At 42.2% G+C, this 17,899-nt stretch overlaps 2 protein-coding genes across 4 annotated transcripts in view; one reads left to right on the plus strand and one right to left on the minus strand.

Moving 5' to 3' along the window:
• The first annotated feature begins 364 nt into the window (after positions 1 to 364).
• cunh5orf49 (chromosome unknown C5orf49 homolog) lies at positions 365 to 10,745 on the plus strand. The gene is made up of 3 exons (XM_036129676.1): positions 365 to 581; positions 5,616 to 5,732; positions 10,281 to 10,745. Exons 1-3 carry the CDS (start codon positions 552 to 554, stop codon positions 10,458 to 10,460), a joined length of 327 nt encoding a protein of 108 aa, XP_035985569.1. The 5' UTR covers positions 365 to 551; the 3' UTR covers positions 10,461 to 10,745.
• A 2,500-nt stretch (positions 10,746 to 13,245) lies between these two features.
• adcy2b (adenylate cyclase 2b (brain)) overlaps positions 13,246 to 17,899 on the minus strand; it is a 79,344-nt gene continuing 74,690 nt past the window's right edge. For all 3 annotated transcript variants that reach the window (XM_036129673.1, XM_036129674.1, XM_036129672.1), the window contains exons 23-25: positions 15,877 to 15,991; positions 15,646 to 15,770; positions 13,246 to 14,177 (exon numbers count right to left, since the gene is read on the minus strand). In XM_036129673.1, the coding sequence (XP_035985566.1) occupies positions 14,025 to 14,177; positions 15,646 to 15,770; positions 15,877 to 15,991 (393 nt within the window). In that variant the 3' untranslated portion in view covers positions 13,246 to 14,024. The remainder of the gene's footprint in view (positions 14,178 to 15,645; positions 15,771 to 15,876; positions 15,992 to 17,899) is intronic.

Raw genomic sequence — 17,899 nt, forward strand, 5'->3', positions numbered from 1 at the left:
TATGTATAGACAGCTATAATCTTAACCTATAGTTATACATAATCACACAGCTATTTATTTGGCTTATTTATAATACTTGAAAATCTATATATGCACATCTATGTCTAAATACAATAGTCTGTACTGTATGCAAGCTAAAAAACCTTGAAAAACAATGGTCTAGCACAACTTTTTTCTAGTGTTGCCACTCTGCAGCTTTGGTGTGTCCAGTTTTGCAACATGGTGCAGCCTTAGTTTATAGAAGGCAGATACAAGTAGTGAAATCAGCCCGAATAAATTTCCATGCAGCACAGGAACAACGGGCCCCTGAATGCAGCACACCCCGACCACCCGACCCGGACCTCGAGAGGGAAAGAACGCGCTCGGTATCCTAGCAACCACGCACGCCAACCTCCTCAGGCTGAGAGCTCGCTCGCTCCTCCGGGGTGATTCCGCTCGTCTCTCTCTGCTCCCTGGTGCCTTTAACATAGACGCTTCGCTTGAGGCTCAATTCAAAGCAAACACTTTCAGCCTTCAGTTACATCCCACCGCGACGGAACAAGCCGAGAGAAATGTCTTACTTCAACGACACCAAGTCAAAGGTAACGCTCGGTATTACCAAACTTCATTACCCAGGATCCTCTTTACTGTACAGGTGAAGTGTCCCTTTAAATCAAATTTTTTTTTTTTTAATCGCGGGGGCTATTTCAAAGCCTCCAGATGTTATTTTTGCACACAGCATCGTTCACATTACGGTATAGCCCTAAGGTTTTAACCCACACTGACCACTTGAGGGAGTGGTGGCCTAGGTAGAGAGCAGGGCGCTTACGTTGCCCTGGAGAGGCTGGAAGGTTCCTGGTTCCACGGCCTCGGAATGCTCCCACACAGAGGCAGCCCACTGCTCCCTAAGGAGTGGGTTAAATGCAGAAAAAGAATGTAGTTGGAATATGTGATACGGCGACAAATAAAGATTTATATAAATGTGCTTTAGGATGCTCATAAATTACAACCAGACAGTGATTTTGAACAGGTCTGGTGCCAAGAAGGCCATCAAAGGAAAACGTCATCAACTGGAAGCAGTGGCGCCTCCAGAAATATTTCGTAGGGGGGGCCAGATGGAGCCACTTTAACTCTTGGGGTGGCCCTGAAACTGAAAGCCATAATTTCAGGATTTTATTTTACTTTTTTAATAAAGCTGCCTGTAGAAAACTATCAGAAAGACTTACTAATATCTTTTGGTTTTTAATGTTTTTTGTTGTTGGGATTTTTAATGTTCCTAATGATCTAATGTGCATAGACCAATAACAGTACAGTTAAAATTTTGAGTTGAACAACAATCCCTTTTTATTGTTTAATTATATTTAGAATAAGGCGTACATTTATTCATTTATTGGAAAACAAAACAGTTACTAGGAGAAAGTAGAGACTGGCAGATACAAATAAAAGTGCAATAGAAGCTCAGGAAGAGCGGCTGCCTACAATATACACTGGCCAAATAGGTGGCCAGGACATGGCACGGGTGGGGGGGGGAGGAGGGGGGTGGGGGTGGGGGTTGGGGGGTGGGGGGGTGGGCATGGCCACCCCCTGGTGTCGCCACTGACTGGAAGTACACGTACGGGTACATCTCAAATTTTTAATATTGCGTCATTTTTTTTGCCAGGCCTTTCAGAAAGTGAAACAGTTGTTTGATAGAGATTCATTACTCACAGAGTAAAATATTGCCAGCTTTTATTTCTTATCATTTTGATGCTTTTGGCTTACAGGTAATAAAACAAAAAACACCAAAATACAGTGTCTCAGAAAATTAGAACGTCACAATAAGCACGTTGAAAAGTTTTTAGGCACAAATGTCAGGCTTCTGAAAGTTCTGCCCATTTCTATGCACTCAGCACTTGGTCGGGCCTCTTGCATGGATTACTGCATCCGTGCGCCGAGGCATAGAGGCGATCCACCTGTGGCACTGAGTGGGTGTAGTGGATGCCCAGTTGTCTTTGATAGCTGCCTTGAGCTCATCTGGCTTTTTGGGTCTGATGTCTCTCATCTTCTTCTTGGCAACAGCCCAGAGAAGCTCTGTGGGGATCAGGTCAGGGGATTTTGCTTGGCCAGTCAAGAACAGGAACACCATGGTCATTGAAGCAGCTTTGGGTACCTTTGGCAGTGTGGACAGGTGCCAAGTTCTGCTGGAAAATAAAACCTGCATGTCCACACAGCTTGTCAGCAGAGGGAAGCATGAAGTGTGTCTAGAATATCCGGGTAGATGGCTGCATTGACTGTGAACTTCAGAAAACAGAGGAGACAAAAACAAGCAGATTAATTGGCACCTCAGACCATCACTGACTGTGGAAAACCTTCGTTGGATTTCAAGCAACGTGGATTCTGTGCCTCTCCCCTCTTCCCCCAGACTCAGGGACCTTGATTTGCAAATTAATCTGAAAACAGGACTTTGGACCATTGAGCAACAGTCCAGTTTCTCCTTAGCCCAGGTAAGACGGTTCTGATGTTGTCTCTGGTTCAGGAGTGGCTTGACACAAGGCGTGCAACATTTGAAATTAAGAAAGAATTGTACATTTAAAACCCCAGTTTGTAAGATTTACTTCCATCTAGTGGTGCGTTAAATGAATTACACAGAGAAGCGCGCTCTGGTGCATCACCATTAAAGCTAGTATCGGCAATTTGTTTCCGGAAGTTTCCCCAAGTGCCTTTTTGAATAACTGCGCATGCACAAGACCGTATTACCTTACTCTTCCACTGTTCAGGGAGTTTGCATGAATAAAACCTCAAAAATTCACCCTGGTCTTATTACTTTCTGCTTAGTGGTTCCTCTTCTTCTCATAAACATGAACACGGTTCACTTCTAGCGACTCATTAATGTTCAAAGTATCCAGTGAGAGCAGCGCAGCTACAATGAACGGCTAACACCGAAGCTAACCGCTAAGCTAATCAGATACATAAACACTAGAAGTGCGCAGCCAGCAAGCGGAAACTAGCAAGGAACGAGCACGCACACTGGCGTTACGTGAGCGTGTCAGAATGACGGCATATGGGGCAACCAATTGATAAGGCGATAGCACCAAAACTTGAGGGACAGAGGAGGGGCGAGTATATAACGTCTATGGGTGAGAGCAGGAACAAAACTCTGACACATCCATGCCCTTCGGACCGAACGGCAGAGATTGGTTAGATTTTTTTACAGGCCTGCAGCTCCCACAGAGAATGACTTTTTTTAACGTTCTTTTTCGTACACATAATGTACAAACTACTTTCAGGATGGAAGAACAATTTTGCCCAGTATAACAAAAAGTGTTTCTGAACAGGATTACCAACTATAGCTTTAAGCGCGTAATAACTACTACGGGAGCTGCGGAGTGTCAGCATCCTGTTGCAACAAAGCTTGTCCAGTGTTAGCTAACAAACAAACTAGCCATCTGTGCTGGGAGGACAGTAGTTTCTAGACTGCACGGCCCTGTTTCTAACATAAGGGCAAAATAAATGTCCCTGTTATATTGAATTATCTCACCTGGCCAGCAGAAAGCCTGAAACCTCCGCATCCGTCACTAATTGCCTCCACCTGGTAACAGCTACGCCAGTATAGACTCTCATTTTCTCCCGGTTGTTACCTCTTTTTCTTTTCTTGGTTACCTTCTCTTCCCTCTCACTGGGCAAACAGTATGGATGGTCGTCCATTACAACAGAAATCGGCAAATAGAATAAATTATGGTCGTCATTACTTGTTTTGTACTCCTCCACCAACAAGAAGTGTTCATATGCAGGTAAAACACTGCGATGCCACAAGGTGTCTTTCATTGGGTCCACCGCCACCTAGGGATTTATAAACTATTCAGTCTAAGCTATGAGAACGCTTTCACTTTTGATGTGATTGTTATTAGGCTTTGGCAGAATAGGTATTTTTTTGCTAATAAAATTAATTTATTTAAATTTATCAATTTTTGATAATAAAAAGCCAGTTTAGTTACACACTGTCCCTTTCAGAACAAGACAAAGAACTTTCTGTCATTGCTGCAAGATTGATGCTGCAAGTAATAAAATCACCCTGAGAAAGTGGTTTTATGTTCCAGTAAAGTTTATTTTGTTGTAATCACCGACTTTTAATGCACCCTAAACCAAAACAAAGAAATTTTATTTAGTTCTTTGACAAATGCAGTCATCCATCTATCTATCCATCCATCCATGAGCATTTTGTGTATTTTTAACCAAACAATCAGTAAAAAATCTCCAAAGTTTGAAAAGCTTCTACTAGCCAGTCTCCGCAGACCTCTATCCGCTCCCAGGGAACAGTGGCCATGCGTGGACGTGCAGGTGTAGACAATGGATTAGTAAAACATTTTTGAAAAATAGTCAGTAATTATAATGCGGGCGCCTCTTCTTTGTTAAATTCTGCAGTTTACTCTCTGCCAGCTAGATATCAAATATTGGGTCAAATCCTGTCAGATGGAGACCGTTCATTTCCATTCAGTGCTTACCTATCTGCTTTTCGAGGACTGAGAACATATCCTCAGTGTGTCAGGATGCAGTTCTTCCTGCTGCACCATGGACAGTTCCAGAGCCTTCCACTGCCTCCTCTCCCCTGCTTCACTCCATGCTGGATCAGTTTCACCTGCTGCAATAATCAAGTCTGGACTCATTCCACCTGTCCAACCTCCTACATAAACTCCTCTCATTTCTGCTTTCGCTGCTGGTTCGACAAAGTCCTTCCCGTGTCTGCTCATGCCTCACATCTCCCAGCGGCCTTCGTCCCACATCGTGTGCCCCCATCTCCAGCCAGCCCTGTGTCTGCCAACCAGCCTTCCCTCATCTTTGCCTTCCTGCCTGCGTTCCCTCAAGTCCGCCGGCTTCAGCTCCACTACGTCCTTCTGCTCCAGCCACCTTCAACATCACTCTGCTGCCATCGGGTACAGTCTGCTGGTTTCCTGTTCCCCCACTCATCACCTTCAATAAAACTCTGAAACGAAGCTCTGTGTGTGGCTGAATTCAGGCTCAGTAACCAGTACCTGACACAGTGTGGTTAAGATCTGGTTATTTTCCTGGCTATGGTTCAGAAACTTTAGTAATCTGATCCCGGAGCTTGCCTTGTGACACGGTTGCTCCATCATGGTGGAAAAAAACATTGCTTATAGCAAAACTCTGCCTGGATAGCTGCAAGGAGTCGCTTTTTAGCAAGCTTTTCACCCCACTCATCATTTATGGCAATGTTCTTGATCAGAATTGCGAGTAAATCCACTCGCTTAGATAGGAAGCAACCCCCCCCCCCCCCCCCCCCCAACTGTACTTGGCCCTCTTTTTTTAAGAAGGAGTCTAGACTCAAACAGTGTTTATGATACAACTATACACTGAAACTAACTTAGCTGAATATTTTGCATCAATCTTTACTTACTAATCTTATGGATTTGAAATGCTACTGCCATGCTCTTTAGCTAATGCATTTACATAATACATACTATAAAAATAATAGATTCATAGATTTTATTGGTTAATAAAGCTTCTTACCAAGTATTAATGTACATCGGATCCCACTACAGAAAAAAAACAAAAAAAACACTTTGTATTGGGATCTCAAAAACGAAAGCTGCCAAGGGGGCAAAACCCATTTATGCCGCTGCTATTCTCTCCATTTGCAGGTCGCCAACATGTCCACTTATGACCGAATCTTCCACCAAGTCGAGGGTTATGATATGAAGCGGCCCCGCGATGACAGGCAACACTGGAGGGGAAGGGGACTCAACATAAACCAGGAGGTAACAGAAACACACGAGGAACTCTTGTCCCTACACCAAGGTGTCCCAGGGTTGGATTCTTGTAGGATTCAGTTAAAGGCTGAGAAACTTCAAATCAGACACAAAGTTAGCGGAGGTAGTGTTCACATCTTCACTGCAAAAACGGATCTAAAAATAAGCAAAATGTTCTTAAACATAGTGTTTTTGTCCTTGATCTGAGCAGGTAAAAATGATCATTTGCCAATGGAATTAGTATTTTGACCCCTAAATTGAGATAATTAGACATCCTGCACTTGAAATTAGATGATGGAGATGAATTGTTCCTATTTTAAGTGCACAAATCTTATTCTATTGGCAGATCATCTTATTTACCTGCTCAAATCAAGGACAGATACACTAATTTTAAGAAAATGTTACTTATTTTTAGTTCTGTTTTTGCAGTGTTGAAGAAGCTCTGAACTGAATGGATGCAAACATGCTAGAATAACCACTTTTTACATTTTCTATCCAAAAACATTGTTGTTTTAAATTAACAGAAAATATGGCACATAAAATGTGGAACAATTTTAGAAATGTTTGACAGAAATGTCTGTCAAAAAGATCTCCTGATCCGACCTTGTTAATCGGGTAATCTTTGACGGCCCGGAGCATGCAGGGCGGCCATGGCATTAGAGAAGCAACAGTTTTCTCACAGTTGTACATCAAGTAAAAAGAACAAAGCAAAAGAAAACTCTCCAGAATGGTGAAAAATATCCGCTGACAGGTTTCCCAGGAGTCACTGTTCCAGCAAGTTCATTAAGATAACGGAAGAGCGAAGCAAAACCGAGCTGCATCTCAGGCTCGGCAGGCCCCAGTGAGCTTGTTAAACGTTAAAGGTCATGACAGCGCAATAGGAAAAAGATGAAGAAATTGTTGTTAGTCCCAGGAGAAGACCTCTTTTATCTAAGAGTTAACAGTTCCCCTTCAGTTTGAAAAAAAACAACAACAAAAAACACTTCAACAAGCCACACGATCCCCTTTGAGGGTCCTTTGAGAGATCAAACCAAATTGCAGCCCCCCGCCCATAACAAATAGCTTCATGTTTGATAGCAGCCAATCATAGCGTATCAACTGCAGCCCATCAGATAAACTCTAGCCCGATGGAGGGGTGACGATCTGAGCTTGTTTTGCAGCCACAGGCTCGGGCTGCCCTGCATCCTTTTAGTAAAGCGTGGACTGAACCGTATGTCATCCACTGTATTCTAGAGACAAATGCGAGGTCGTCCCTTCTGAATGTGCGAAGCTTGGCTGAGATCCGGACACGACAGAGCTGTGATTCTACCGCGTGCAGCCAGCCTGCAGCAGAACGCTCAGAAAAGGAAAGACTCAAGGGGGGCCGACAGAGTCTTTGATTTCAACCCGATGGTTTTAAACCTCGGCGTTGGGAGATGTTCCCATTGTTCGCACGGGTGTTTTCTTCATTATTTTCAGTGCGCCGCGGCTGACACATATTTTATGACGCTTGTTCAATGTTTCCTTTCGCAGCCTTTTCAGTTCCTTGGAGTAATTAGTCGTGTCAAGGAAAGCAGCTCACAGCGAGTTTCTGGGTCGCCGAAAGCTGAAAGAGTGATGAACAAAGCGGAGGCAAACACACACTGCTGAGCTTGTAATTACAGCGAGTCGAGTGGTTGGCTGTCAGGGCTGCTGACAGTTCCTGGTGAATTAGGACGTTGCTTTTCCAAGGGTTACATTTCAATACCAATGTAAAATAAACCATTCTCTTGTGTGTTCAGAGAATAATGGGACTGGGTTATTTTTTAGTCCCATTTTTTATTTTAATTTTTTTTGCTGAAGCGCAGGGGAGTATAAACCCAGGCGTGATTTTTACAGAGCCTGAAGTCTAACCCTAAGTCAGCTAAGATCATTACAATTAGCCAAAGCATGGTGGAGTTGGGGGCTGCATAATGGCACTGCTGGGTGCAATGTTCCCTTACAGCAAAGAAAGTCCTGGGGTCTTTCAGCAGGGAGCTTGCATGTTCTCCCTTTGAATGCACGGGTTCTCCCCAGGTACTCCGGCTTCCTCTCACAGTCTGAAAGCACAACTGTTGGTCTCTTTAAATTAAGTGTGAGAGTGTGAGCTTGGTTGTGTGTCCCGTAATTGAACTGTTGACCCGTCCAGGGTGCACGCTTCCTGTCGCCCAATGACCTCCGGAGATAGGCACCAGCCCCCCGTGTGACCCTGCACAGACAAGCAGGTGTGGACAACGTGTGTATAAGGAGCAGACTTCATTCACAGACCAGGCCACAAGCTCTGCAAACAAAGTCTGTTCCTTATACTTCAAGTGTTGCTGATGTTTTCATCTCACCAGTTCGTTGACGCTCTTCATGCTCCTTGGAAGTTGGTGAAGTTGTGCCAGAAACTTTTGGATCTCTGGCTGGTGAAAAGTTGCATGCTTTCTTTTTGCAAACAGCTGCAGTGTGCATGAAATGTGACCACAGCCGAGACACGAGCATCAGAAATGGTTAAATTAGCAATAAATACCACTATTAGAATAACTAAAGCTTTGGTATATGGAGTTTGGGTTCGATGTGAATAAATATATTCCTCTTTAGACTCACATATGAGACAGGTGCTTAGCTAAATAATCTTCCTCAGTAGAAAGTACAATTACTTGTCTTGTAGCATCATATTTTATGCATTACTTCTATATTATATATTATTAGAAATTATTTGCACACATTTTTTTTTTATTTCTGCCAGCATTTCCTTCTGGACTTTCATTCTAGCAACAATGGTTTTGCTACAACACTTTCTGTGTTCTTCACACCTCTACATGCATGCAATTTGCTATTCTTGTAAAACAGTATTTTGTTGGGGAAAAAAGCACCATGTAAAAAATAAACGGCACAGAATCTCAATGTGAAAAATGTGGTCAAACGAAGAGAGCTCTGCTGTGGTACTTAGTTTCTCTTTGGGTCGGATTTTGCTGAGCTGACATTGGCTGAGGTCTGCCTTTTTGGTTATGGGGAAATAATTAGTACAATGTTTAATTTCTCCTTGGAATTAATTAAGTGTTTTGGAATTGATGAGGTCTATGTTAGTCAGGAAATGGCTCCAAGAAAGAGCTACTCACCTAAGTTTACACAACTAAATTCAGAGGAATAATGAAGTAGTTCAAACAAGCTGGAACTGCAGCAAACAGCCCCCCAAAAACCTTCCTGCTATGGACGTCTTTTTAACGGCTATTTAAGGTTGGTTAAACTGGATTTTCTTTAGTCTATTTACAAATATAGTCCACCTTTAAGTATGATGGAGGATCTGTGATGGTGTGGGTTGAAAAGGCTTCATTGGGTCTTTGAACAGAATACTGAACAAAGCATGTGGCTAAATCAACACAGAAGTGGTTCAGCAGACAGAGAACCAACCCTCCTCCTTGGCCATCCCAGTTACCCGACCTAAATCCTGTAGAAGTCCTGTGGGCGAGCCGAAGAGGAGAACAAACGAGAACACCCGGGACCTTTTCTGAACTGAACAGATTCTTCAAAAATCCTTCTCTGTCTGCACCAACCTGGCAGAAGGAGAAGATGAGGTGCTGTTGTTTTGGCAAAAGATTGTATGCAGTATTAACTGCAGGGAAAAGTTAGGCACACTCTTCAGCAGGTAGTTCACCTTAAATATCCTAGATTGCATAAGTTAAAGGAGCTATAAGTAAGAAATATACATAAATAAATGATTCTCACTTGTCACCAAGAATGGTAGTAATATTCCCTATAAACAATCGGTCCTCTACATCAACAATGTCTTAATCACATTTTTCTCCTTTCAAACCTAGAGGTACAGTGATGGAACTACGTTGGTTCAGTGTAGCCTGTGCTTACTTCCTGGTTCCTGAGCCAATCATATGAGATTTCCCAGGGTTCCCAAAGCTGAGCACAGCAAAAAAAAAAAAAAGAGCAGCCTGCTAACATGGAAGCCAGTAAGAGATGCGGACCACAAATAGAACAGAATACAACATCATAAACCTGGCCCGTTGTTAGTAAAATTTCTGTTGAGTTTCACAGCAACAGGACCATTGAGTAAATAAATGGCAGGTCTCTGTGACAGGCATTGTGCATGTGTTGTTCTAATTTTAACCACTAGGTGTCACTATTACTTATTGTTCCTTTAAATAGTCCAAAGTTGTTGGCAACAAAAAAACAGTACCAGGGTTCCTGACCCCCTCGCATGAGTGGGACTGGCTCTGGACACACATCTGAGCCGAGACCGCAGAGTCTAATTTTCCTTGGCTATGAAATGCTTGTCTTTCTTATTTTTGTGACAGAGCCATTAATAATTTAACCAGACAGCAATTCTAAGATGAACAGAGCATGTGTTACGAGGTGGTGCACCAGCCTTTTTTTTTAATCACTGGCGGCATTGATATAAACTTTGCAGTAAAAGATGAGATGTTGCTTTTGTTTTAAAGCATTAGCTCTAAATAGTTTTAAAATATTCTGCTTCCATTTACGTCTGAATTTTTGAAGGTGTTTCAAAGCCCCGTTGCTCGGCTTACGGTCCAGTTCTAAACGTTGCTTTCTGCTCCCTAACAGGAGAGGTCCAGAGCTGTGCCAGTGCTGTCATCTTCGGAATATGGCCGCCATCTGCCTCCGGTCCCCGACCAGACAGCGCGACAGTACGCGCGCGTGGCTTCCACAAAATCAGAGTTTTACATGAAAAACGGCATCATCTGGAGTCTGGCGGAAGGATACGGGTCAGTGGCTCCGATCTGAAAAGCGCCGCGCGTCCCGGCTCGACACCAAAGGATTGGTTGCTTCTGTCTTTGCAAAGTAAATCGGTTTTTCACTGAACTGGTTTGTGTGATGAGAAAGCCATACCAAAAATACCATTTCTGCAACAGTTTACCTTTCTAGGTATACGATTGACATGCCTATGCCTACGCTTCCTAACACACTGGGTTTTTAAGAGATTTCTAAGAATGAATCGGGGAGTAAAGAGACCACAACGTTAAGCGCCAAATGCTTTGTTGATTTGGAATCACTCCAGCACTTCAGATTTTTCTGAGCATTTACAGTCTGCTGCAAAGTTTTTCCCCCCGACAATCTGAACTTCTTTCACAGATTGTCACATTACAACCGCAAACTTCAGTGTATTGTATCAAGATTTAGAAAGGATGACATGGCTGCTCACTTAAGCCGAGACGCAGTTATCAGAGTAGCATTCAAAAGGGCTATGGTATCTCTGGAGGAGCTGCAGAGATCCAGAGCTCAGGGCAAATATTAGTGATGCTCTCCATAAATGTGGCCTTTAGGAAAGAAGGGTAGGAAGGTCCAACCAGTCGTTTGCCGGAAGTCAAGTAAGAGGCACAGCAAACCTGTGAAAGAAGGTGATCTGGTGAGACCACAAGTGTACTTTATGGCTTGCATGCAAAAGAGTAAAAAAAACAACAACAAAAAAAGGAAAACTAGCGCACATGCATACCTCGTTGACCTAACAACCCCTGCATTAAAATATGCTGGTGTCAGCATCATGGTGTAGCAGCCGTGGGAGTGTTTTTGGTAATAGGGCCAGGAAGGAAGTCAGAATTGATGGGAAGCTGCATGGAGCTGAAACCAAAAGCCTGTTGGAGATGCAAACCTTCCAGCAGGACGAAGGAGATGATTTTAGATCAAAGCATAATGATGTGTTAGAAAAGGCCCAGCTGATGTCCAAATGTCAAAATCCAATTGAAATCTGTGGCAAGACTTGAAAATTGCTGTTCAGAGGGGCCTCTCTGTTTCATCTGCTTTGCTGAGAGGCGTCCCGCAAAGCATTGACTCAGAGGGCTGAATACAGATAAAAACCACACCTTCACATATTCAGGACATCGCTTTTCTTTCACCTCCTAATTGCGCTCGGTGTTTCACCCCCAATCCCCCCGAAATACATGGAGGCTCGATGCGTACTGTGAGAAGATCTGTAAAAGTTCAAGGCCAGGTAGGTGGAATAAAGGCAAAATAAATCACAAAATGCTTTCCTGTCATTACTCCTAATTACTCCACATTATGGCACTAAAAAATAGGCCTCATTTTCTTATTTTTGATTCCGGCATGACTCCGAGTCCTTAGACTCAGCAGGCTCCTTGTTTCCTAATGTGCTCAAAACTGGGAACCTGCACAAGCAAAAACGGCTACTCCACTTAAAATAATTTTAGCTGGGCTTCATCTCTTGTCAGCTTCTGATATTTGTGTCATGGCAGGAATATAGCGGCAGGGAGCTATTTCGGTCTGTTTGGTGTTAGAACTGCAGTGTTTGTTAATGAGGATTAGGAGCTAACACACAAGGTGATATTTTCTGCTTTCGAATGTGGAAAAAAGAAAAAGAAATAGACGAGTAAATGAACAACGCAGTAACGCAGGGTAGTAGTTGGGAACTAAAGCCTTTAGAAAGAATCGGTTTCGCACCTCAGGGAGGGCTTCTACGTTAAAAGGAAATCTGCTCTGTTCCTCGTCTGTAAGGTCCTCCTTGTTCTCTCTGCATGGAATTATGTATATTAATACCAACGTACAGAAAAATAGATCCTACATTTCCCTGTTAACGTTCTGCTTTCAGGGAGCAGAGTGTTATTTTCCACACGCATTTGTAGGATGAAGTGCTTAAATTGGTTCTTTGTTAGGTATGTTTTATTCAAAGAAAGTTGCCCTTTTTGATAGAGTATATAATGAGACGTTGAATAATGATCTCAGACATCATTTCTTTACTTGCATTTTCTTTGCATGGCAGCAAAGCCAAATTAAGATGGATGTTGAGCTTTCCCTGGTATGTTTGCCCCAGGACACCGCTTCCTTTTATAGAAACATAGATCGTGGCACATGGGTCCTACTTGCAGCTTTAAAAAGCATTATTTCAGGCCAGGGAAAACATACTAACTTACCTTAACCAGTCATGAGTCTGAAATCATCACAAGTACAGATAAAAAACAGACATATGCCGCGTGAAATTTACACCCGCAGAGAAACGGGAAGTTGTGGATTATAAATGAAAGTATTCATTAAAATAAATGCGTCAATTTATTTTATATTTATGGTGTAAAATATTTATTAGTAATTTTGAAAGACCACAAAATAAAAATTGTTATCATCGGAATGTTTTGCCAGTCTATATAAGTAGATTTTTCTGGCACTGCTGGCCTGTACTCATATAGTCACATTATGGATGGAACCCCCCCCCCCCCCCCCCCATACACACACACACACAAAATTTCACAGTTGCTGCTGCAATTATGCATGAAATTAGTTGACCTTTCTACACATCCTAACCAGCAGTGTCAATAACCTCGCACAGTGGTCATGACATTTATCCAAATTGAAATAGATAAACCATAAAAGTTTAGAAAAAAAATGGAACAAGCTGATTTTTGTTGGCTTTGACCTTTTAATGCATACGTTTAAAGACGGGGGATTTGAACTCTAAGTCTGCTGATGTTGACACATTCAGTACGTTTTCTTTGTTGAGTGATGGGTCCCACCATGGTGACGTTTAGTTTTTTTGGAAAATCAAAACAACACAGGCAGAGAATTTATATACAAATGTTTAATGAATAACAAAATGATGGCAGGGAACATTTACACACATGCTGCTGGCTTGGCCCGAGCTGGATTATATAAAAAAAAAAAAAAAAAAAAAAAGAAACCTTCCCTCTTGATCCACGTGACAGATGCTACCTGCTCATGTGGGACACGTATGCACCTATAAAGCTATAAATACAATCACAGGTTGTTTTTTTTGTGGCGAACTACCCATCACGCTGGCAATTTCTTGGTACCAACAGACCTAAATGACAAGAAATACTGTAACATCCATTTGGATTGCAATGAACCAAATCAGCTCTCAGTCAAAAATAACCCCCCCCCCCCAAAAAAAAATAAATGGCTCGACAGGCGGCTCAATTTGCTCAAGTATAAGGCTGTGAAGCACTGCGACACTGGCTTGGGTAATTAGCTCCACACCACTACTATTTTACAGATAGGTGACTGGGGTCCTTGAGAGCTGCACTAATTTAGCCAACCTCTCTTTAGTCAGGCACTCCTTTAGACAGTGAAGAGACTCCTCAGAGTGAAGTCCTCGTCACGCTGGAGAGGTGAAACCCACTCGTAGTGCAGCGTTGAAGGACCGCGGCGGCCCACCTTGGCCTCCATCTACTCTCAGCTGCTAAGGACAAAAGTGGTTCTCGACGGAGATCGGTCCGGTGTTCTGCTGGCTTCTAGTAATGTTTTTTGTTTTAACTTACAGAGCATGACAAATCACTTCGCTGCAGTCGCGTTTTCAAGTCTGTTCGGTGGCGTGGCGAGTCACGCTCAAGGCATCACAGTCCCTTGTGACGAAGATCTGGTCATCTCTGTGTGGACAAAGTAGGTCTTCAGCTCGCCTTTGCCTTTCACGTTGATGATGCCGCGACACGAACACATGTAGCCCAGGTTGGATAAGATACCACTGGTCTCCTGTGTTACCTGCGTGTCGCAACAAGGTTCAGCTCGTTAACAGATGTACAATTACAGTTTAAATCAGATACTTTTGTTTACTGTTTAAAGAGGTGCAAGCGGTCTTTTCTCTCTCTCTGGCATCATGCCATACAAAGGCGTTCCTGTTTGAGCTTAGTTAGGATTAGTTAAAATGATTTCAATTTGCTAAATGCCAGAATGGACAGCTGGAGATAGGAACCAGCACCCCTCGCGACCCCAACAGGGATAAACGTGTAGGAAAATGGAGGGATGGATGGAAACGCCAGAATGGTGGAAGAGGTTTCCTTTCAGATTCAACAGTTTACATACCGTCAGATTTCTGTACCTTTGAACAATTTGGGAAATTGTCACTGATGTTGTCAAACGATGATGGGCATGAAGGTTTTTGATAGGTTAATTCACAATATTTGAGTTAATTTGAATCCCCAAGAATGTGTTTTGGTATGAAATGTGTCAGTCGGCCTCAAAATAAAGCATCCATTGAAGCTGCAGGCTGAATCTGGTGAGAGAGAGTCATTATCTGGTCTGATGAAACTAAAATTAATGTGTTTGACCCTAATCACCATTGTCACATAGAAAACGGCCTCTCAAATGGGGAACTATGGGGTTTGGCAGCATTATGTCGTGTGGGTGTTATTCTGCAGGAGGGACAGGTGCACTTCACAACTGAAGCAACATCTAAAGAGCCAATCAGTTGAAGGTCTGGTCTTCATATGGACAATGACTACCCTAAACATACTGCGTAATTTGTTACAAAATGCCTTAAAGGAGACATATCATGCAAAATCCACCTTTTTAGCCCTTAAATACATTTTGTTGTGTACTTGGAGTCTTTAGGAGTGCAAAAAAGTTGAATGAGGTCTGTCCAGGTGCTGCGTAGATATCTCTAGATTTCTGTTTAGGTCATATTTTTCAAGCTGTTAGGTTTTCTCTGTTCTCTATTATGTTTTTTTTTAACAATAACATCACAGTATTTGCTGCAGAGCTGCTAAACAAGGTCATGGACTTCCAGCTGACCCAATTTAGCAAATCCACCCTTTTTATGTTTTCACCATAGTTTTGTGATCCGAGCTCAAGGATGCCGAAGTTACAAGAGGATAAGTGAAAATGTTAGATTTTCTGTCTGGAGGAATGGGCCAAACTTCCAGCCAACTAAGTTAAGGACCTTGTGGAAGGATATCACAAACGTTTCACCCAAGTCTTACATTTTACAAGGCAATTCTACTAAATACTAAAGAAATTACTTCAGAAATGAAGACAGGGGCAAATAGAAACCTCTAAATAATTCTTTCACTGTTCTGACATTTAGTAAATTGTATGTTTTTTCCAATACAAACTGATTTAAAGCAGTAAAAGTTAGATTAATTTACTGTCAGGCAGTATTTATTTATATACTGTATATAAATAACTGGTCCCAACTGTATATTGACGGAAATGCATCAGTAAGACATCTTACCTGTATTTTACCCAGCACCCCTGTTGTTTCCATCCTACTGGCCACATTAACACTGTTTCCCCAGATGTCATACTGGGGCTTCTGAGCCCCGATGACTCCCGCAATCACCGGCCCATGGTTAATACCTATAAAAGTCAAGCCAGAACCGACAGACATAAACATCAGGTGAACCTAAACAGACAGATAAAATGAAATATGCACATCTTTAAGGTAGTGGGAGACTTTTCGTACCTATTCGCAGTCGGAAGTCATTAAAAGAGTGTTTGTTGATGACATCTAGCTTCCCAACAAGAGCGAAGGCAAACTCCACCATCGTGCCAATGTGCATGTACTGTCTGTCGTGTTCCTGAGGAAAACAGAGAGTGAAAAGAAAGACGTAGAAAGATGAATGGAACCTTAAAAGAGATGTTAAAGCCTGTTTTCAACCCTGCAAGAACCCTGTTGTCTCAATGAAGCGAGAGGTTAAAATCAGAAAATGTGGAGCATGATTACTGTCCTTCTGATAAATCAGCAAAACAAACTACTTTTGTAAAGTGATGGCAGGAAAAAAAACAAACGTGGGAAATTGTTTCAGAACCTTTTCTGCTATTTAATGTGACATTTATCCTATAGAAATTCAGCTGAAATTGAAACAAATCTGTTTGGCCATAAAAGCTCGGTAGCATAAATGTGCATTTCAGAACGTAATCTTCTTAAATATGCACCTGCCATCAATTGTTGCGCATCTGGTGAACCACAGATAAAGATCAGCTGTCCTGGTAGGACTGGCATGAAATCTGCTCATTTGCATCCTTTAGCTTAAGCCAGCGTTTGCAGAGAGGTTACATAGGATTAAAAGGATTTCATGAACCAAAGCTATACGTCAGAAAGATGCAAAAAATAGTCCACGAGATTATACACAGAACACTGTGAAAAAAGTATTCACCCCCAATTTGACCTGGTATTGTTTTCTTTATTCACACCTAAATGTTTTGGATCATGGGACAAATTTTGGATGATTTCTAAAGAAATATTTTTGTTTTCTAAAGAAATCTCTTATAGAGCCAGAAGTAGGGCATTTAGGCTTTGGGACTCCAGTGAATCACAGTGAAAGCAGAAGCAATTTGCTTATTCAGCTGGACAATGGCCAGAAGCAAACAAGCAAGTCTATCTCTGAATGGATAAAGAAAAAAGCTAAATGAAGGCTTTAGGGTGGCCTAGTCAAAGTCTGAAATAGGGGTTAGGAATAAACTCCAGTTAAAATGCTGTGGCATGATGTTAAACATGCAATTCATGCTCATACATCCTCTAGTTTGGCAAATTTTATAAAAAAGTTATTTAGAAAAAGGAGATGACACCAACACTGAAGACCTGCTGAAATTCATGTGAAAAACCAAACATTAAAACCTGGTAAAAATGACTGCTATTCCAAATATCACTCAGTTGAACCCTAAACATCCCACCATGTGCTAGAGAGCTGAAGATGAGAGCTTCAAGAGATCTCCTCTCTTCTAAGTCGAAGAGATCTGGTAGTTAAAGTAGTTAAAGAGTATGCACTTCTACGTAACAATGGTTTTTTTTCTTAATTTTCCTAGAAACACATTTTTAAGTTTAAGTTTTATTTTTTAAGTTGAATGGTACCAGATGGAAGGGGTATAAACATTTTAGAAATTTGTCTCTTTAACACAAACATGTGGCGTTTTAACAGTGACGCGCAGACTTTAGAGAGCCATAGGACTTTTCTTCAAAATAATTATAAATGCCGATTGGATAAATGTGACCCGTTAGCACATTTAAGTATAAAAAGAAAAGCTTGACTGATGTAGCATCAGTATCTAAATTGGAGGTGGGGCTCTGTGAACACCCAATTAAGCCAAATTTTCAGCAATCAGGCAGACCTAGTTACGCCGCACTGAGCTGCTTTACGTCTGAACAAGGCCCCCCCCTTGGCAGCATGCATTCAGATGTGAGGCGATGAATCACTGATGGATGGATGATGCTGCGGCACATTTCACGGAGCTACCCACACGGGGCTTTTAACTGTGTTTGGGAAGCCGTTAATGCTGCGATGCCTCAGTGCTCCGTTTCTGTGGCCTCAGGCGACTGTAGATAATTAGAAGGGAAAGTCCAGGGACTTGTCAAATGTGCAATATATAGATTACAGCATAGCCTCTGTGTGTCAGTGTGTTGTCAGTACAGAGCCTCCAAAAGCATTCATAAACAGTTCGACCTTTCTTCTTTTTGGCACGTTGCAACCATGAGGCGTCAGCGTGTG

The sequence above is a fragment of the Fundulus heteroclitus genome, unplaced genomic scaffold (genome assembly GCF_011125445.2).
Source record: "Fundulus heteroclitus isolate FHET01 unplaced genomic scaffold, MU-UCD_Fhet_4.1 scaffold_2.2, whole genome shotgun sequence".
Lineage (NCBI taxonomy): Eukaryota > Metazoa > Chordata > Actinopteri > Cyprinodontiformes > Fundulidae > Fundulus > Fundulus heteroclitus.

Excerpts from the sequence above, each read along its gene's own strand:
- cunh5orf49 (XM_036129676.1), top strand. The coding sequence starts at position 552 with ATGTCTTACTTCAACGACACCAAGTCAAAG. Across the intron at positions 582-5,615 it reads TCAACGACACCAAGTCAAAG|GTCGCCAACATGTCCACTTA; the intron begins GTAACGCTCGGT and ends CTCCATTTGCAG. Across the intron at positions 5,733-10,280 it reads GACTCAACATAAACCAGGAG|GAGAGGTCCAGAGCTGTGCC; the intron begins GTAACAGAAACA and ends GCTCCCTAACAG.